Here is a 21,477-nt window from a genome sequence, read left to right on the forward strand (position 1 = left end):
GGCCCAGAGACAACACACACACACACACACACACACACACACACACACACACACACACACACACACACACACACACACCAGAGGAGGGAGCGGAGTTAACCCAGTTTTGCTTTCAGAACACCAGGGGAGAAACAAAGCATCTGCAGCCATGCAAATACCACAAGTGCACTGTCCAATTAATGTGATAACAACAGCACCATGGTGGAGGTTTGACCTGGCACAGACCTGGTGTTACTGCTTTCCTCCTGGCAGGTTCAAAATCAGAAACACTAACATCATCCCATGTGATTGTGTCAGTTTAATGTTTGATGTATTCTCATATTTTATGTTTAGCCTTTTTCTGCAACCACCTTAACCAGGCCAGAGGAAGCCCAGTCCATTATGAGTGTCCCAAAGGAAACTGGTTTGTGTCCCTTCACTCCCTCTGTCCCACACACAGATGTACAGTACATGTACACTACTACACATTATTGATAAAGGCTGAGACATTTTACCTGCAATCATATTAAGGCAAACAGCGACCAATATACTGTAAAAAAAAAAAACTTACACCTGTCTAATACATGAGACTTTATAGTGATAATCATGGTAAACATGAAGGTCTTATGTAGACGTATCAGATGAGCACATTCTAGTCCAGGGAGGGGGTGAAGGGAGTTTACTTTTCACTACATAAATATCTTCAGAAACAAACACCATCAGTGCAGATATGTACATATTACATATAGTGCTTATATCTGGTAAACACAGTATTTTTATGTATATTGAATGTATTATTCATACTTATAGCTATATTTATATGTAATACACATATCATGTCTGCTGCAGTAATTGCATGAATAGCTGTACAATTCATTTAGTCTCAGGTATTGTAATTTATATAATGTAGATATACTGTATATTGCTATGTAGAGCTCTGTAGGTATCTCTTTATTTTCTTCTTTTATATCCATTTTTTTCAGTCAAATGCCTCTTTACCTCTTGTTCTGTTGTAGCACGTGAATCCTGATCTTATTCAAAGGTGATGTCAAAGCTCATGCTATGAAAAGCTGGTTACTATCTTAAGAGACATCAGCAGCACTGGCCACCGAAATGGGTTTGGAGATACAGTTTTGGGTGAATATACATTTTAAATATATCTATGTAAATGGCTGCTGAGCCTCTGTATATTGTTTTGGTTGGTCAGTACTTCTTATAAGGTCTGAGGAACACCTGGGGTTCCAGTTTCACTCCTTGAAGTTGACACTGAGGACATGCTTTACTACAGAAATCCTCTCACTTGGGAGTGAACTTTCCAGATGGGGGTCTGTGTTGTTTTGGGGGTCCTGGAGATGAGACACTTTGGAGAAAGCCTGCCATAAGGCACATTCTTCCACTTGCAGAGGGGGATGGGAGGGGAGGTTTTGTTGCTCTGGCTCTCCCCCACCATGTGCATACCAGAGACAAAAAACAACCAGACACGGAGCTGCAACCCAGAGGAACACAACAAAGCCCCAGAAACCTCTCATCACACACTTCACCGGGGAGAAATCACGTCCCGGGACACGTAGAGAGATGTAGGATCATTTATCATCTTATTTTTCTGCCAGCATAAAAGAGGGGGGGCTGTGGAGAAAGGGGTGGTGCATCGGAGCTAGAGATCTTGTTACAGAGATCCAGACTTTTTCATGGCAAGTTTTTTGGACGTGGGGGGAGGGCGACTCTGCAACTTTCTCGGCCTGGTGTCTTTTTCATACCCAGCCTAAACGCTTCAAATGAATACTTTATATGGCTCTAGGTTGATCGTCCCTTCTGTCCACACTTGAGGGCAGTTTTGGAGCTGTTGGCGTTTGGATAATGAAGGAATTCAGGAGGATCCAGCAAGGATCGGACGAGAAGTGCAGGATAAAAAAGTTTGGGAGGACTGTAAGAAAAGTTTGAAGCGCCCCGCAGCTTTTCTTCACCATGCCGCGTTTGGAAACTTATTCCACGTCTAATGAAGAAATCGTCCCCTCTGGGTCTCTTCTGGGTAAAGGATCATTGAAGCAATAGATCAAAAAAAAAATCCGTTTTTTTTTTTTGTTTTTTTTTTTTTGTTTTTTTTGCACAGTTGATTCTCGCTCCCAAGATGTCTTCCCACGGCTGGAGCCCCATTGTTGGATTTTACGGGATGCTTTGCGTCTGGGCTGCCTGGCTTTCAGGCTCCGGGGCAGTGTTGTCTCCAAACGGGACGATATTTGAAGACAACTGCAAGAAAACGACAACTTGCGAGGCACTTAAATACAACACATGCCTGGGATCTCCTTTACCGTATACACATACTTCTCTGATCCTGGCGGAGGACTCCAGCACCCAAGAAGAGGCTTTTGAGAAGTTGACCATGTGGTCTGGTAAGATGTAATGGGCTCAGGAAAACACTTAAAGATGATGATTACATTCTCTAGCCTGTAACTCACAGGAGGAAGAGTCAGGGTCAGTTTATGATCTGATAAGAGGCAGTTCAAGTCTGTGACAGGAGGTTACACAATGACAAAAAGTGCAGGTAGTTTCTTTCAGTTATAAAGCACTACAGGAGTGAATAACATATGTTAGAAGTGATAAGAAATACAGTCATTTCACTATAAATTCATTATTGATGAGCAAAAACACTTCAGGTGTGGAATGAGAATCTTATAATGAATGCATTATCAGAATAGTTGCATTTTGACTTTTAATTTGTAGCAACTGTGTATTAAATGAACCAATAAACAAATAAACAGTGGGATCCATGTGATCAAGGATCCCCGATTATCCAGCATTGATTGTTTGCTCTAATGTGATAATAATGTTAATTGGTGTGACAATGAGCTGTGATGAGGAGTGTCAGGGGGCACAGAGGAAGAGAGCCTGGACAGGAAGTGAAGGGTCAAAAGCCATTAAAGGAAACAAAAGGAATCACTCATAGGTGTTAGCGAGGTAACAATAGGAGAGTCTCGCGAGTAAAAGGTGTTTAGATCTTCTGCAAGAGGACTTTCACATTCATAACATCTTGCTAATAACCTGCCAGAGCCAGGTCACTGCCTGACAGGTGTCTGGGTCTAACAGATGATCCAAATGTAATCTGCCTCTAGATGGATACTCTGTCCCTCTACACAGATACACAATGTCCTGGTTTACCACCACTGACGTCCTCAGGGATGTATTATAGTTTATCATATTCCATAGCCAAACCTTTCATAGAATCCACTTTATTAGGCTGAAACTATTAGTTGATGAATTGATCGAAATATTTTGCAACTATGCTGAGAGTTGATTGAGTCGCATTAAGTCATTTTTAAGCAAAAAATGCCAAACATTCACTGACTCCAGCTTCTCCCACTGTGATGACTTTCTGCTCTTCTCTGTTTTATGTCATTGTAAATGAAATAGCTTCAGGTTTCGAACTGTTAGACCGACAAACAGGACATTGGATGCAATCAAATTACAAAACAATTATCATTTTATAATGGAAATCATCAACAGATTAACTGATGAACAGATGAATGTAGCTCACGTGTCACTGTTTTGACGTCCTAGGTTTGCGGAACGCTCCTCGCTGTTGGTCGGTCATCCAGCCGCTGCTCTGTGCCGTCTACATGCCCAAATGTGAGAATGGTCGGGTGGAGCTGCCCAGCCAGAGCCTGTGTCTGGCTACACGTCAGCCCTGCAGCATCGTGGACCAGGAGAGAGGATGGCCCGGCTTCCTCAAATGTGACAAGTTCCCTGTGGGATGTTCGGTATGATTCACTGTTATGTGACTGTTCATTGATCCCTGAAGGCAAAAGTCTGTTTTCACTGCATGTAAGAGGTCAGAGGTCAATAGGGTGTAGCATACTTGCACTTTAGACCTGTCCCTTAATTGTTTTGTCCATTTAATTGATTCCCATTTTACTCATTTTTGAATTACAAGCTCACCTTTCTGTCTCCTCCTCTGTGTGCAGAACGAGGTGCAGAAGCTGAAGTTTAACACATCGGGCCAGTGTGAAGCTCCTCTGGTGAAGACGGACATTCAGTCGAGCTGGTACAAGGACGTGGAGGGCTGCGGCATCCAGTGTGACAACCCTCTGTTCACCGAGGCCGAGCACAACGACATGCACGTCTACATCGCTTACTTCGGCACCATCACCCTCCTCTGCACCTTCTTCACCCTGGTGAGACATGAATACCACACCCACAGTCTTGTTTGTTTTTTATTTGGCAAAGACCCATTTTTTAAATTTCATTTCAACCATCGTCTTCAACTTTTACAATTCTCTATTTTTTCAGGCCACATTTCTCGCCGACTGGAAAAACTCAAACCGCTACCCAGCCGTCATTCTCTTCTACATCAACGCCTGTTTCTTCGTGGGCAGTATTGGCTGGCTGGCTCAGTTCCTGGATGGAGCACGCAAGGAGATTGTGTGCAAGAGTGACAACACCATGCGACTCGGGGAGCCCTCGTAAGTACACGACCTCAGCCCACAGTCATGCCTCCACCTGTGCTCATATGTTTGCTGACAAAAAGGAAAAGGAAAAAGGCATGAAATTATTCCCAAACAGAAAATATAACAAAAAAAAATCACATTCATGTTGGGCTGTTCTCTACAGGTCTTCAGAGACACTGTCATGTGTCACCATCTTCATCATCGTTTACTACTCCCTGATGTCAGGTGTGATTTGGTTTGTCATGCTGACCTATGCCTGGCACACGTCCTTCAAAGCCCTGGGCACCACCCACCAGCCGCTGTCTGGCCGAACCTCCTACTTCCACATGGTCACCTGGTCCATCCCCTTCGTCCTCACTGTGGCCATCCTGGCTATCGCTGAGGTGTGTAGCGAGTCATTTGCTTTAAATATTCTCACAGGGATTTTAAAAAATAATTTTCCCACCCATTCAGTTCGATCACATGGTCACTTCTCTGATATCGTTTGTCTGCGTGTTCTGGTGCTCCACAGGTCGACGGAGATTCAGTGAGTGGGATTTGTTTTGTCGGCTACAAAAACTACAGATACCGCGCTGGATTTGTGCTGGCACCCATTGGTGTTGTGCTTGTCGTCGGCGGCTACTTCCTCATTCGGGGTGAGCACAAAAACACACACACACGTAACATGATAGCAACAGCATGGTTTGGTCATGTCAAATCAAATAGCTCAAATTTCAAAGACAAAATGAATAATTATGATAACAGAGAAAATCCCTTTAAAAACGTGTCAGCTAATCAACACTGTCTATTTCATTTCTCTGTTGTAGGCGTCATGACCCTGTTTTCCATCAAGAGTAACCACCCAGGACTACTGAGCGAGAAAGCAGCCAGCAAAATCAACGAGACCATGCTGAGACTGGGTACGTTGTTCTCTCGTCTTGTCCATTACCGCACCTTAACAAACTGGTGAGGTAGAAACATGAGGGTAAAAACCATCTTGGCAAAGAGTCTATAGCGGCACATCAGTGACCACAGTGAACAAGGAATGTCAAGACTTGTGATGGTACGATATGATGCGGGAAATCCCTGTCTACTGTGTGTGTAATGCACAGAATGAGCTGCATCATTCTGAGTAAATATCCCAAGATCATTTCTTTGTAAAAAGAGAAATGAACCTCTTTAGGTGCTTGTTCCTGTTCTGTATGACTTGTGTTGGGGGTGGCATGTCTGGTATCTCATATCGAATTTGTTGTTCTGTTTCTCCTCGTCAGGCATATTTGGGTTCCTTGCTTTTGGCTTTGTTTTCATCACCTTCGGGTGCCACTTTTACGACTTCTTCAACCAGGCTGAATGGGAGAGGAGCTTCAGAGAATACGTGCTGTACGTGTTTTGTTTATTTTTTGACAGAAATACCAAGATTTACTTTGTTATTGCTGATCACACACACAATTATTATTGTTAATACATAGCACAGTGACAAAGGTTTACACCTGCCTGCTGCACAGCTACTTCTTAGCGAGTGAAAGCACTTCTGTTACAGCCACCTCTTCAGGCTCACCCTTTGCATCCAATCACACACACAAATCCACGAACTGATGCTGTTGAGATTCCAAACCGCTGCTCGACCGCTCAACTCACAACGGTGAATGCAGCCCTATTTTCCCCCCACACTGTTGACATTGGCTGGATCGGAATTAATTTAGCCTCAAAAATGTAAACCGCTCTCTCCTGCCCAAACATGAAACAGACCTTCTTATTTACCGGGACCAGCGTTTGAATGTACCTCAGTCGTACGGCTTGAAGGTGTGGGAGGCCCGTGCAGGCAAGGACAGGACACTGGCTGATCATCTCTGTGATATTCTCAACAGGTGTGAAGCCAACGTGACGATCGCCTCTCAGACCAACAAGCCGATCCCAGAATGCACCATTAAGAACCGGCCAAGCCTCATGGTGGAGAAAATCAACCTGTTCTCCATGTTTGGGACTGGAATCGCCATGAGCACCTGGGTGTGGACCAAAGCCACCATCCTCATCTGGAAACGCACCTGGTGCAAGTAAGCAAGCGTCTAATGAACATGAACTGTAACATTAAAAATAAATGCACAGTTGTTTTAAAAAGTTATTTTAGATGCTGAAGACTGCTTATTGCATGTGAGCATATTGTGGCTGCGTGCCTGTCCACGTCCATATATGGTGATGAGGATAGGATGACAGTGTGGGAAATCTCTTCATATTTATGCAGCCAGGCGTGTACCGTTAAAGCAGCAGCGTTTCCTGGGAATTTCCACCCTGATCATTTAAAAGTATTGAGGCATACATTTAGCAGAAATCTTGTATGGCGTCCCCAGTGTGTGCTGGTCTGTTTGCAGTGTTAATCCCTGGTTTTTTTAACAGCGCTCACAAGGGCTCACTGTGTCTTGGATTTAACTCACAGGAATTTGTTTTGAAAAAGAAAAAAAAAGTACAACAGTAATTCAGCTTCATGGAATTATTGTTTTCGGTTTGGGCTTTAGATGGTTTTATCCTGTTTTCCATAGCAACGCAAAAAGAGAGCACATGCAGGACATAACAGCTAGTGGTATTAAGCATGTGGTTTTTCAGTTATTTCTAAACTTTAGGTCCTATTCTTTTGTTATTAGTGGGTCAGTATCAGTTATGAGGCTGTTGATTGTCTTTGACTTCCTCTTTTATCATCCAGAATAAAGAATCAGGACCAAATATAATCATAACATTTCAAACCTTTTGTTCTCATATTTTCTCTTGATGGTTCAGAAACCTACATCTCCTCTGCAGCCTCTGTCCTCCTCTGCATATTAATCTCCTATATCCCGAATCAGGATTATTGGCCGCAGCGACAATGAACCCAAGAGGATCAAGAAGAGCAAGATGATTGCCAAGGCGTTTGCAATGAGGAAGGAGCTCCACAAGGACCCTGAAAAGGAGCTGTCGTTCAGCATGCACACTGTGTCTCATGACGGGCCCGTGGGTGAGTGTTTCTGAAGATGCTTAAAAAATCATTCTGATCAGTCATTCAGAGAAAGCTTAATCTGACAATTTAGGATGAATTAGAGTGGGTGATTATTGGCTTTACTGTCTACTTTTTGCGTTGAAGAGTGAAACTGTGGAAGACATGTCTGCACTTCCACCTTGTGGTAAATAACTGAAACTGCACAGAGTCCTATTTGGATTATTCATAATCAAGATAATACCTCATGTTCATTTTATTATTGTACAGTATTAGTTGTCAGATGCTTTTATACTTGAGTTCATTCGCCCAAAATACAATAAGACATCTTCTGACTTATCCAGCCATGCAGATGAATCTGAAATCACTTATTTTTGTGTTTCCTAGTAGGGATTATTTCTCTGGTACAAAGTGATTCTAATCAGTAGGTGGTCTCTGCAAAGACACATTGTTGGTCATTTTTATATATGTTGCAATGCTGTGAGAACCACAGACAAAATGCTTGATGATTGGTGGATATCTCAAAACCTAAACTAGCTGCATGGCTTGGCTCAACTTGAGATGAGTGGTAAAGATGGATTTTTTTGTAATTTGGGTGAACCAGCCACAACCAGATTTGTTATGTTTGGTAACATGATGTCAAAAATGGCACCATGCGTACTGATGTAATAATTTACTGCTATGTTATTTTTCATTCAAATTTGGCCAGGATAGATTTTCCATTTGCTTTTTTGTGGCATAGAAGCAACATGGTCGGAGGCAGCTGTTATGTCTGTAGCTAAGAACTGAATGACACATTCCTCTGCTCGTATAAGCTGTGAGGCTGCTGTGGCTGCTGTGCTTATTTAGCTTGGAGCAGTTCAGAGCTATTGAGGCACCACAGGGGAGTCATTAAGAGTGTGATGGATTTAAAGCTGCCCTTAGTTGACTCTAAATGGAGAGTGTGTGGCTTGTCTTTTCGCATTCATAGCTGGAATCAATTTTGACCTCAATGAGCCATCCAATGACATGTCATCAGCCTGGGCACAGCATGTGACTAAGATGGTGGCCAGGCGAGGTGCCATCCTGCCGCAGGACATTTCTGTCACACCTACTGGTACACCAGGTGAGAGCTGGAGGCTGTGACTCTGACATTACACCTACTGCATTAAATACATTTCAAGTCACACGTTCCCTCCCTTTCCTTTTTTCCACCATTACCTTTTTTTGCTTCCATCTTTTTTCATTTTAACAGAGGACTGTGATCATGAATTTATTGTCTTTTACTTTCTCCGCAGTGCCACCTCCAGAGGAGAGGAACAGACTGTGGATGGTAGAGGCTGAGATTTCACCAGAGATGATTAAGAGGAAAAAGAAGAAGAAGAAGAGGAAGAAGGAGGTGCGTCCAGTGAAGGAGGTGGTGGACCACCAGGCTTATCATCAGCGTGAGTTTGGCCGCAGCTCAGTGCCTCGCCTGCCCAAACTGCCTTGCCACCCGAGCCTGGTTGCCAATCTGCGGGAACAGCAGAGGCAACAGCAGAAGCTGGAGGAGGAAGTCCTGCCAGGGTCCTACCCAGACTTCCAACCCTCACACCCTCTGTCCTGTGAGGACAGATGTCCCTACCCCTACCAGAGCAGTCAGAACAGCTACGGCCACAGGCTGCTCTCTAATCCTCTGACCCTCAACGATCGTCCGGAGGATCTGGGTCTCGGCCCACGCTGCCCCCCCTCAACTTCCACCTGGCAGCCTAGAGGAACTTCCCACTACCCCAGGGAAGTGGATCTCAGCGACGGGCTGTCAGAGAGGTTGGCCCACGTGGCTCGGGTACCAGCGGGCCGAAGGGCCGGCTATGGTCCCATCCACTCCCGGACGAATTTAATGGAGGCGGAGCTCATGGATGCTGACTCTGACTTCTAAGAGCAAAGCGCCAATAAATTCTGTTTGTTTTTTTGTGGTACACAGACTGTAAGCTATAAAAAGTGCTGGATACTTTCAAAATTCTTACTACAGTGCACCTAAACTCCAATGCCCAGAGGTCAAGATGGAACTAAGCTGGTCATTTTTTATTTTCTTTGATTTTGTTTGTTTGTTGGTTTGTTTTTTAGAAAAAGCAAAAGGATAAAGTGAAAAAATATGTTGTGAATAAGTTAATGAAAAAATATTTTTTGTACTTTATTTGTGTCCAATAAAATTTCAAAGGCAACTCCATGATGATGAGACAAATGAGGCAGCTAAACTGTACATGGCTTGAAACAATATAGATACCGTTAGTCTGAAACGCTACCAGCTCAACCCTGCTTGTGACAACATTAAACTCTAAACGTGGCAGGGTTATTAGTCCTGTTGGTGTCAGACAAGTTGCTGGTCAAAATTGCAACTGACCCAGTCAACTCATGTTGGGATTACTAGAAAGGGCACTACATTTAAGGTTTTTAAGGTGTAATCCTAGAAAACTATTTGAAAGTCAACAGTATTCTTAATCTTTAACTAATCATAATTATTTGAACTGTCCCAGTGCAGTAAAACACGACTCACACAGGAAACCATACAGGTTTAAAAAGCTGCTTGCAAATACTGTTGAACCCAGGTCTTCGCTTGTATTATATTTTAAAGTTTTTAAGGCTCTGTTCCCTCCACTATTTAGCCAGTAATTAATTGTGTTTATGTACAGTTAACTTCATGTACTAACCATTATCTCCTATGCCCTGTTAGTGCTATCATCACTGCTTTGAGAGGTTTCTTTGTGAATTTGGAATACACACTGGGACTTCAACTGAAACCAGGAAGTACTAAAAGAAATGGTAACACAACATGTGTTTGGTTTTAAATGAACACATCAGTTTCTCAGCTTCACACTGTGATAATTTACTTCAGTTTTCATCAGAATTACCCAAATTATTACCATATAGTTAATACTTCTTATCTAATAGTAACATTTAAAAAAAGAAACTAATTAAATGTTACTGAGCTAAAATACACACTAATTCTCTGTATATGTTCGGTTGCCTGGTGCAATAAACCAACACTTAGTTTATTTTTTGCCTGGACAAAAACTTGCTGCATTGTTCAGTTGAATTGAATGGAATGACCATCTTTTTCTCGTTGAGTTCCCTTTGTATATTACAGAAAAACATTTCCCCTTGTACAGTTATTTTTAAAAGGGTTATTTTTTTACAGCAGTATTTCTACTTTTGTTTATCTGTTGTATATATGTGTTCCTTCATTTCTTCAGTCCAGATTTAAACTCTTTTGTATGAAGTCTTTTACACTGCAGTGGGCATAAAAATCTTTTTCTTTTTTTTTTTACACTCTTTTTTTCTTAATCTCAACAAAATGCTCGTATTTTTCCGTCACTCTTTTTCTCAATGTGTTTGTACTGTACATAGGCTGTTCATAGATTTCTCAATAAGGGTATTATTTGTACAGATTATATATCAAATCACTTGATACTCTGCTGACATGATATATAAAAAGGGAAGAGTCAGTTATGCTATAAAAAGTTGTCACTGTACTTGTGCTGTAACCAAAATGTCACCTAGTCTTGTCATTTTACACTCACTGTGGATAAATGACGCTGAAGTAGACTGTGCTAGATCGCTTTTTAGCTTTGTCTAATATGTCCAGTTATTCATGTGAGAGAGGATTATTTATGTTGGTAGTAGTTACCACACTGCTATGAATTTAACAATGTAGTGAATTTGGCAACAGAAATAAAGTGTAGCTAATACCCTCCCAAAAAGTCTATGTTCAAAGATTATTAAGAAATTAAATGAAAATTACTCGGTAATTAAGTATTACTCTTTAAGCCTTTAAAAAGTTTTGACGGTGTCAAAAGATTTTTCTGTGTTTTGTCTCCCAACTGTGTAAAAAAAACAAACATTTAATGTCACTTTTACTGTGCAAGTGTAGTTTTTGTTTTTCTGTGTAAATAAAAGTAATCCTTCATTTGTGTGTAATTGTTTAGCCATGTTCAATTCATACAATTGCGCATGCGCACGGTGCATTTGCAGAACGCACATCTTTCTGAGACAGTGTATTTATTGATTCCTCCATTGGGGGGCGTTAAAGTTGATTCCCCCCCTCCTTTGTTGAGCGTCAGTGTGCCGTGGCCAACAACTGGCGACTGTACAGACTATAAAGAGGATGACCCGTCGATCCGCAGCTTCAGGAGCGACACTTGGCGAGTAAAGAGACAAGATGTCCCACAGAAAGTCCACACTGATGCCAGGTGACGTGGAGAACCTGCGGAGGAGATCCGCGGCGGATTCCTCAGGTGAGACTAAACTGCTCCTACTTCTACTGGACCTACTTTTTCTTCATCTCAATTTAACAACTTGCAAACTGCGTTTAACCCCCCACAACACATTTAAAAACATGAGGCTTTGACTTCTAACTTAACTTTCTTACGTGTTTGACCTTGTACTTTGTTTTGAGCACGCTCATCGAACTCACCTGTACTGCCAAACTTTTCAAAAACACTTCCTGTGAGGTTTTGTGTCGGACAGAGTTCAGCTGAAGTTTGTTTCTGGAATCAGAGGCATGGTTACTGACCTTCATTCCTCACAATTTATGGTTGTTTTTTATCATTTAATGTGAATATTGCATGATTGTGGATGTTTTTCTTCTTTTGTACCAAAATATAGCTCCTTAAGAGCAGGAGGCATCAGGCATGTGGACATCAGTTTTCTGCATCACTGACTTCCAGTTGCTTCCAAAATCTACCTGTTGCTCCATTAACATTCACTGTGCATCTTTTATCAGACACAATAAAACAGTTTGGGATATTAAACATTCTGTCAGATTCTCATGAACAACATTATGAGCAGATGGACTATATACAGTGTGACCAGAACGCTTCTATTTTTAATTCAAAAGCTCAGCACTGTCGCCTAAGTTACCTTATCTCTGTATTGCAATGCATTGATAATGTGGTCAGTCTTGGCAGACAGCAGTTGACAGAGTGGGGGTGGGGTGGGGGGGACACTGCATGACTTCTCAGGAGGTTTTTGTTAGTCACACACATTTCCATGGGACAGCTGAAGGGCGTTGGTCCTGGATGTGGGTCATCCGCTTCACCTTTAAATGCAGCCCCTCTCTGTTGTGTAGATTGTCCGTTTCACTGTTAAACTGTCAAAAAAGAAAAATCAAATCATGTCACAAATATTGCTTAATGTACTGCACTGTTTCAAATCTATTACTCTGTTTTCCATGATATTTCTTTATTCAGAGAACTTTGCGGATCCTGAGCAGCATCACCGGTTTTCACGTCAACAGCTCCAAACTGATAGACTCTCCGTTGGCCCCCAGCATCCAGAGCTGGGTGCAGTGGAGACGCCCTCCCCAGATGCTTCTGCACATCACTTCTGCCACTACACACCAAAATGTTTCCTCGCTGTCCACAGGGGTGAGATGAGACATTAGTTGACACCAGAGAAAAAACTATTAAAACAATTAAAAGAGCATAGTTGCATTGGAAAACTTTTAATAATTAATATAAAAGAATATTTCATTCTAAAAGATTAATTAGCATAAAAATGAGTCTGAAAATCATCAGTAGCTGAAGTTTTTGTGAAGATCTGCTTCATACACATTGGAGATGTACAAATGTAGACAGACAAGTAAAGTGACAATGGCGAGAACAGAAATCATCTGCTGTTTTGGGATTATGTTTTCTGGAGTCATCTGACAGTTGTGATGTGCACAGGAGGGCACAGCGGCTCAGCCCGGTCCACTCCATCGCGGTATGGAGAAGACGGTTGGCATGAAGCCACCACAAAGACCACAATCAGAGTTGAGAATGAGGTGGAGGCACATAGGGAGGCTAACAACTACAAGGTGAGCCATGACTGAGTCAGTCCTCTGCACCTAACTTTTTATGACTTTAGTGTAGAATTTTTTATTTTTTTAAATCCCAGGATGTGCTTCTGCTTGTAGGTTTGAGTTTCTTTATTGGTTATTAAACTGTGGGGCAGAGCTCCCTGGGGGTTGTAGAGGCAATGCAGAGCGGCACTTGCAGGACTGGAGGGAACAATGTGGAGTTCATGTGGGAACAATACACAAGTGCTTTCATGCTGGAAAGCCTATCGATTCAGGTTTTCAAGAATGATTCAAACATTCATGTGTTTGACAGGGAAGAAAAGAAAATCAGGTGATGTTCATGAAGCAGATGTGTCAGTTAGGAAAATACAAAGAAGCTCAACTCATTCTCAGATTGTGTCTCTTGTGTTTAAGAACTCTGCTGGAAACGTGGGTAAAGTTTAATTGTTGGTTTTCATCTGGACATGAGTTAATCATGAAAAGGCGAAAGGAAACACACTGCTGCCTCCAATTTAAATCATGCTGTAGTTGTGTCAAACTGACTACATTTATCTCTACTGACAGTTATCATGGTAAAAGATATTCTGATAGAACTGTTTAGCACTGCATGTTTTACTGTGTGTCTTTTTTTTTCAGTTTGGCTTCAGAAAGTGGAAGGGAAACGTGACAGAGAAGCCCATCGAAGACAGATCAGAAATCATCAAAGAGCTGTACTCTGATCTCAGTATTGTTAAGCCCCGAGAAGGTCTTTTTCTTTCATTTCTCCCTTTGCACTTTAGTTTAATAGGACCTGCATGCATACTCATACATACTGTGGGGTTGTTACAGGAAAGCAATAAACTGTATTTATGATTTCTCCTCTCTTTCAGGCTCAGTGGTCACCTTTGGGAACATAATTTACGTATTTTTATTTGGATGGTGGATATCTTTAATCTACTTCCTCATTTGTCCTATAATGTTTCTAACAATCCTTGGTGCTCCCTATGGTATGTTTTCTATAAATGGCTGCATTACTCAGAGTATTGTGTCTTTCCCTAAATGTTGAACATCATCAATTTGTTTTTTCTCCATTTTCAGGCAAACTCTGTTGGAAGATGGCACTGTACTTTATTTGGCCATTTGGGAAGTCATTAGACAAGGTAATATGATGCGTAGTGTCCTGTCTTTGGACTTCATGTGTCTTTGAATTTATACAGTACTTATCCCTGCAGTATATTGTGACTGTGATAGCTGGGATATGTTCAATAGCTGCCACAAGAATAAAGAATTATATAAGCCGCATTTCCCAAGTAAACTTTTAGTTAACATAACATCTGGAAAACTGATACGTGACATGTTATCATTTAATCTTTCAGGCCGGTGATGTACTGAAGAGTTCCACTTTGAAGCCTCCAAAGATTGAGGTCATTCCTGAAGAGGGGGACACTGAAGACGGCAAAGACCTTGTCAGGGACAAGGACTCTGCTCCCCTTCTGATGTCTTCCCCAATCCCTGTTGACATCCCCGTCCCAGAACCACCCGCTAGAAAAATTTCAAAGCACTGGGTAAGAAGGTCAGAATGACCTTAAGCACTTGGTGCAGTGGGAAGGTCAGTAATATATATGTATATTATTAATGACTTTAATGATTCTTTGTTTTTCTCTGCAGTGCCGTATCAGTACTTATGTTTGGCTGTTGCTGGGTTACCCTGTCCTGGCTGTGGTCCACTGCTTGGCCTGTGTGCTCTCCTGGCTGCTGGTCTTCACCATCCCTGTAGCCAAGATGAATGCACGCACACTGACCACTGTCCTCCTCATGGCACCTGAGGACATCCAGATCCACAGAGTGGAGAAGGTACAGGGTCATTTTCTGAAATGTCTGTGCTTAGTCAAGAGAAAGATGTTGGGGCAAGAAATTACCTTTTTGTCATATCACCAATTAAAAGGTTTGTATTACTTGGTCTCCTTATTAGGTATGGTAACATGTAACTGAGGTGCTCCACTTGTTCATGTGAGTGATGGCCAATTGAATTAGCCAATCAAATTATTGTTTCCTATGACTGTTTTTTCTTGAAGTGTGAGTTCAATTAAATTACAAAGAACATAGTTGTCCCTGGTGACATGTAACATGTACTGTACATAATCTTGTGTTTATTTGCAAAGGTTTTGAAATATTTTGCTCTACCCCTGTGGACAGTTTTCATTGTAACTGATGTCTATAGAAATGGTTCCTAATGAAAACTGACATTAGTATTGATTATTGGATTATCGGCAGTAACCTGGATGTTGTTCATGGAGAGACATGTTGCTGATAAGTTTTTCAAGTCTCATTTTTCACCATAAAAAAAAAAATGGGGAGTCCACCAAAATTACAAATGTTTTTACACTTAATAAATTAATTTGTAACTTGATGTGACTGTTTTATGCTCTGTTTTCCAGACACGTGCATGTGAGACCAGAGTCATCTTATGCTGTTATCAAGCATGTAATGTGTATTACTACAAATACACTGTCCAAGGAATCAACATTTTTGCTCTTAGTATCCTTTTTGGGTTGGATCTAACTTGACAGTAAAAGAAGTAAAAATGCCAAGAGGTCAGCTGAGGCACCATTAGATTGCATTTCAATATGATAGCTACCATTATTAAATGGTGGCATTGTGTCCTACAGCTATACATGGTCAGTACTGGTCTACTTCTTCTCCTTAAGTCTATGTTCCTTGCAGACCTGCTTCCCCTGGTATTGATCACTCTGATTATTGGCTATACTGACCATGAACACAATTACTTCAGTGCAGAAACTAAGTTTGCAACAGCCATCACTTCCATCATTCCTCTATCCTACTATATTGGCATGGGAATAGCTAGGTAAGGGATTTTTGTATTTTGACTGACTTATTCCCACTGCACCTACAGGATGCCTGACCATTTTTTATAAACCTGGGGGCTATGCATAGCATTTCATATGTTTATGGTTTTGTTTTCTGGTGCGTACTCTTACAGCATTTCTGCACAGAGTAACTTTGCAGTGGGAGCAGTGGTGAATGCAACTTTTGGCTCCATCACAGAGATGACGTTCTACATCACTGCACTGCTGCAGGGACACCATGCTGGCACCAAATGTTATGAAGAGATTGTTAAAGCAGCGCTCACCGGGACCTTACTTGGGTGTATACTGTTCATACCTGTGAGTGCCTAAGACGGACAGATGGACAGTTATTAACGTTATCAGTTAACATGCAGCGTTAGGATCCTTTCTGTGAAATTAGCATGTTCAGTATCTTCTTTTGCATCCTTTTCACTGAGACTCAGGTCTGAAATGGGTAGACAGGCACTCAGGCTCACGCACTTTGTTGACTGTACAGGGTATCTGTATGATCATCGGAGGCATTAAACACAGGGAGCAACGATTTAACAGTCGTTCAGCTGGAGTGAGCTCAGCTTTGCTCTTCATATCCATAGGGGGTATGTATGGCAGCCACACACACACACACACACACACACACACACACACACACACACATATAACTCTTAAACAATAACACTGCCACACACAGATTCATAAAACTCTAGATTTGAGCCCATGCTGTAATAATTGTCCTCAGGTGTGTTTGCGCCCACCCTCTTCTCAAAAGCCTTCGGTAATCTTGTGTGTGAGAGCTGCAGCAACAGCCCAGGCAACGCCAGCATCTCGTTCATCTGCAAGGACTGTCACTACGACACGGTGGGCAGCTTCTCTTAACTCTCCTGTAGCTTCCAGCTTTTCTTACTGTGCTTCCAGAGCATGATGTAAATCAAACAACAAAGCCACCTTGAGCAAGTTTAAAATTTTTATTTTTTTTTCCAGTTTGCGGCGCTTTCTCTGATGGTTAATACATTTTCAGACGCTCCTACCATGAAGATTACATTTTTATGGGTCCCACAGCAGCTAAACTTATAATTCAGGAAACATGTTTTATTGCTGCTCGTATTTAAAACATTGCTTTTATAAACTTGTGTAATTTTTAATTTTCATTGTCATTCTTTGTTTTCAGGGTCAAACAGAGCAACAGTCTATTCTCTCCCACACTGAGTAAGTCCCTGTGCTACACCTGGATTTTTTTTTTTTTTTTTTTTTTTTTTTTTAAATCGCACGCTTTTCAAACATATATACTTAATTGTGTTTTGAATAATTATTGATTTAAAAAAAATTCTAGGCCTCTGGTGTACACAATTTCTGTGTTGCTGCCTGCTGCATACCTAATTGGCCTCATCTTCACACTGAAGACCCACTCCCACATATATGATATCCATATCAGCGATGGCCAAGGGGGCCATGCACATGGTCAGTACACACTAGGGGGTACCTGCTTCTACCACCCCACTAGTGAGGTCACTGCTGGCCATCTACTCGCTGCCAACTCGTGTATTAATGCCAGCTCTATTGTCACCAGCCACGTTGCAACAGGTGTGTGTGGTGTGCATGTCTATTGGGGTGAAGGGAAAATTAAATGCTTTTGTTAAGCACTGACTGCCTGTTGCCTGCCTTGTTAACTTGCCTGTGCATGTGAGTCACAGACGGAAGGTTGTTCCCCTGCAGTGAGGTAAAGTTGTGCCTGTGCATGCCAAAACTCTGAAGCATGTGAGAGTGAAGGACCAAAATACGGAAGAAAGTTTAGATTTAGATCCCGGATGGATCTACAGTATTTGAGAGGGAAGAAAAGCATCTTCAACAGAGAGGTAAGTCATAGCTATTAAACTTGCTTGTTGGAGCTCTCATGGTGTGTATGTCACAAGCAGGTCACCACGTGGTCCACTGGTCGCGGTGGAGGGCTCTTGCAGTGCTGATTGTTGCCACAGTGCTGATGGCCTGCTGCGCTGACCTCAGCACAGAGAACATCGAGCCCATGCTGACCCACTCCTCCATCTCCCAGGTATTCAAAATGCTTTATTTTGAAAGAGAGAAACCTCCCATTCAAATCAAGTTAGAGACTCAATGTATCTGATATTAAGTTTTGTGTTAGATATGAGACAAAACACCTAAGTGGATTTAGTGGCTGGTTCATAGTTATTTGGGGGCTTGACTAGTCTTCTTTGTACTGAGCTATACCCTCCCTCCCTGCAGTACTTCATTGGTGTCACAGTGTTGGCCATGGTGCCAGAGCTTCCTGAGATTGTCAATGGGATCCAGTTTGCTCTGCAGAACAACATCAGCCTGAGGTAGGACTGCTCTGTGATGTAATATAATGTAATTTCAATTGACTGGGACCAACCACCTGAATGTTTCGACACTGAATGGCCTCGGTACGAACACAATAATTAATGTTATGTAAATTTTTTCATTATTTGAACATTAGAATTCCTCAACTGTTGTTGATTTATTGATACACAGGACAAATAGAGCCATTGTGAAATGTTTGACATTTTAAATTTCCTTTTTTCTTCTGCAGCCTTGAAGTGGGCAGTTGCATTGCTGTGCAGGTCTGCATGATTCAGATTCCATTGCTCATCCTCTTCAATGCATTCTATGTAAGGCAAAGTATTTATTTTTTGCAGATAATTTTTTTTTCTTGTTCATAATTGTTATTTCAATGACTTGACAAACATTTTTCCCCAGGATGTTGGATTTGTCCTTGTGTTCAGTGACATTCATCTGTGGGCCAGCATCTTCAGTGTCATCCTGGTGAACTACATCTTCATGGATGGAAAATGTGATTACTTTCAGGGTAAGTCATGTTAAAGTGATTTTCACAGAGCAGAAATGGACATGATCACTTCACAGGGATTGACATGGGGGAAAAAAAGTTTGCAAAATGCTATAGATGTACTCCAGATTATGATGGTCTCTGTTTTGTTTGCAGGCACCGCTCTAGTGGTGGTTTATCTCATCCTTTTGGCCCTTTACTTCTTTGCTCCTTCTCCACGCTCTTGTTGATCTGCTTGTCAAGAAAAATCCTGAAGCCCCAAAAATTGAATGCCACTGAATACAGTAATCCTTCATCTTCAGGTGGTGTGGGCTCAGTGGTACAAAAGAAAGAAAAAGAACTGGATTTAATTTTGAAGTGTCACAATGGAGCTGTAAGTGAAGAGCTGTAAATATATGTTATTGGATGGTGTTTTGTGTGCTTGAAATTTTTTCCCAGTTCTTGCTGTCAGAAGAATCTGTCACTCTGAGTCATTGTCTTGCATTTCAATGTAAATTTGTGGTGTTATTATTGTAATATGTGGTTTGTATTGGACATAATAAATGTATGGAGATAGATTTGTTTCAATATTTTTGTGTGACCGGATGAATAATCTGTGTGTAAATGTGTTATCTGTAAATATAAAACACCTTTCACAAATTAAAAAAAAAAAAAAAAATGTATTTGCAAATTCACAAAAATATCTTGCAAATATAAAACGGATTTGCAGGGGCGTCGTGTGGCGTAGTGGTCTAAGCAGGCGCTCCATGTGTAGAGGCTACAGTCCTCGCTGCAGCTGGCCCCGGTTCGAGTCCCGCATCGGACGGCCTTTACTGCATGTCATTCCCCCTCTCTGCCTCCCCATTTCCTGTCTCTCTACTATCCTGTCCAATAAAGGCATAAAAAGCCCAAAAAAATATACTTTAAAAAAAAAAAAACGGATTTGCAAATACACAAACAAATTCCACAAATAAAAGGAAACATCTGGGAATACATTAAATTAATTTACAAATGAATGAAAAGCATTTGTGAATATCTTCCTAAAAAACTTACTGCCAGTCTGGTGTGTGTGTGTGTGTGTGTGTGTGTGTGTGTGTGTGTGTGTGTGTGTGTGTGTGTGTGTATATAAGCAGAAGCAGAATTTGATTTGGCCAAGGGCGTAGGTTTGGTCTCAACATTGGTGGGCTGCAACAACTCTGTCAGATTGACTTTAATGACGTCAACCAAATGGTTTATTAACATATAAGATCTGAATTTACATTCAATGCCCATAAGCAAATGTAATATATGTACATGTGTTGAATCTCCATGTATGAAATATATGTACATATAAAGTAAAATATATGTATATACAGTATGGCCTATATATGTAAAAATTACACTTGAAACCTGTTAGAAATTGGAACAATATCATATATTGACATATAGGTCTAGCAAATATATTATACACATATGTTACATAAATATATATTCATCCCAAAGCCTGTAAGTACATTTTCATTACATATGTAAATATAAAAGATAGATGTGTATGGTTACATTTAATAGTAAATAATTTAAAAAAAATTTTTTTTACAAAAACATTGAATCACCCAATAGGTGAATGTAGTTGAGTGTTGTGGGGTAGGGATGTAATCTGTGCTGCTGCAGGGCCTCACCCCTGGATCCTCCCTGTTGCCTTCCTACCTGTCTGTTTGATTTGTGAATGCACATTCTGTACCCACCAGTACTTTTTGTTTGGTAAATTTGTAAGTTTTTGACTACGTCAAAGTATAGTAAGGCATTAAAATGCCAAAAAACGTCATAGTATGGAAAGGCATAAAAAGACATAGATTAGTAAGGCATAAAACGTCAAGAAAACATCATAGTATATTAAGGCATAAAAGGTCATAAAAAGACATAGATTAGTAAGGCATAAAAATGCCAAAAAACGTCATAGTATAGTATGGCAACAAAAAAAAATGCAGAAAAGCGTCATAGTATGGCATAAAAATTCATAAAAATGTAATCTTGTAGTAAGGCATAAAAAGTCATAAAAACTATGAAAATGTCATAGTATAGTAAGGCATAAAAACGTTTTAAAAACGTCATACTATACTAAGGCATAAAAACGTCATAGTACAGGTATAAAAACATCATAAAACTGTAATAGTATAATAAGGCATAAAAAGTCATTAAAACGACATAGTATAGTAAGGCATAAAAACATCATAGTATAGTAGGGGATAAAAAGTCATAAAACGACATACTATAGGCATAAAAACGTCATAAAACTGTAATAGTATAATAAGGCATAAAAAGTCATATAAAAGTCTAGTATAGTAGTAGTATAGTAAGGTATAAAATCGTCAAAGTATAGCAACGCGTAAAAAAATTATAGAATAGTAAGGGATAAAAAATTCATAGTATAGTAAGGAATAAAAAGTCATAAAAATGTCATTGTGTAGTAAGGCATAAAAAGTCATAAAAATGATTTTAAAAAACGTCATAGTATAGTAAGGCATCAAACGACATAGTACAGTATGGTAAAATATCAAAAAACGTCATAGTATAATTTGGCATAAAACGTCAAAAAAACATCATAGTATATTAAGGCATAAAGGTCATAAAAACGTCATAGTATGGCAAGGCATAAAACAACATATTATAGTAAGGCATGAAAATGCCAAAAAGCG

The 21,477-nt window shown here is 40.7% G+C and overlaps 2 protein-coding genes across 4 annotated transcripts; both read left to right on the top strand.

The window, feature by feature from the left end:
* The first annotated feature begins 521 nt into the window (after positions 1-521).
* On the top strand, positions 522-11,290 carry smo (smoothened, frizzled class receptor). Its single transcript, XM_056368065.1, has 12 exons — positions 522-2,369; positions 3,535-3,734; positions 3,939-4,148; positions 4,264-4,436; positions 4,585-4,804; positions 4,933-5,056; positions 5,228-5,320; positions 5,672-5,780; positions 6,269-6,454; positions 7,238-7,386; positions 8,336-8,470; positions 8,643-11,290. The coding sequence occupies exons 1-12, from the start codon at positions 2,108-2,110 to the stop codon at positions 9,260-9,262; spliced, it is 2,481 nt and encodes an 826-aa protein (XP_056224040.1). The 5' UTR covers positions 522-2,107; the 3' UTR covers positions 9,263-11,290.
* Positions 11,291-11,372: 82 nt separating this feature from the next.
* On the top strand, positions 11,373-19,719 carry cax1 (cation/H+ exchanger protein 1). 3 transcript variants are annotated; one of them, XM_056367815.1, is made up of 20 exons: positions 11,373-11,618; positions 12,573-12,749; positions 13,050-13,180; positions 13,799-13,907; positions 14,032-14,148; positions 14,240-14,301; positions 14,518-14,706; positions 14,810-14,995; positions 15,580-15,679; positions 15,866-16,007; positions 16,143-16,326; positions 16,505-16,604; positions 16,745-16,863; positions 17,174-17,211; positions 17,336-17,586; positions 17,919-18,052; positions 18,244-18,338; positions 18,569-18,647; positions 18,736-18,844; positions 18,980-19,719. In XM_056367815.1, exons 1-20 carry the CDS (start codon positions 11,543-11,545, stop codon positions 19,051-19,053), a joined length of 2,472 nt encoding a protein of 823 aa, XP_056223790.1. In that variant the 5' UTR covers positions 11,373-11,542; the 3' UTR covers positions 19,054-19,719. The 3 variants fall into 3 exon arrangements, with proteins under 3 accessions (XP_056223790.1, XP_056223791.1, XP_056223792.1); XM_056367816.1 differs by having other exon boundaries at positions 11,374-11,618; positions 17,336-17,463; positions 17,916-18,052; XM_056367817.1 differs by having other exon boundaries at positions 11,374-11,618; positions 17,336-17,463.
* Positions 19,720-21,477: the final 1,758 nt, after the last annotated feature.

Source organism: Seriola aureovittata, chromosome 22, assembly GCF_021018895.1.
Source record: "Seriola aureovittata isolate HTS-2021-v1 ecotype China chromosome 22, ASM2101889v1, whole genome shotgun sequence".
Classification (NCBI taxonomy): domain Eukaryota; kingdom Metazoa; phylum Chordata; class Actinopteri; order Carangiformes; family Carangidae; genus Seriola; species Seriola aureovittata.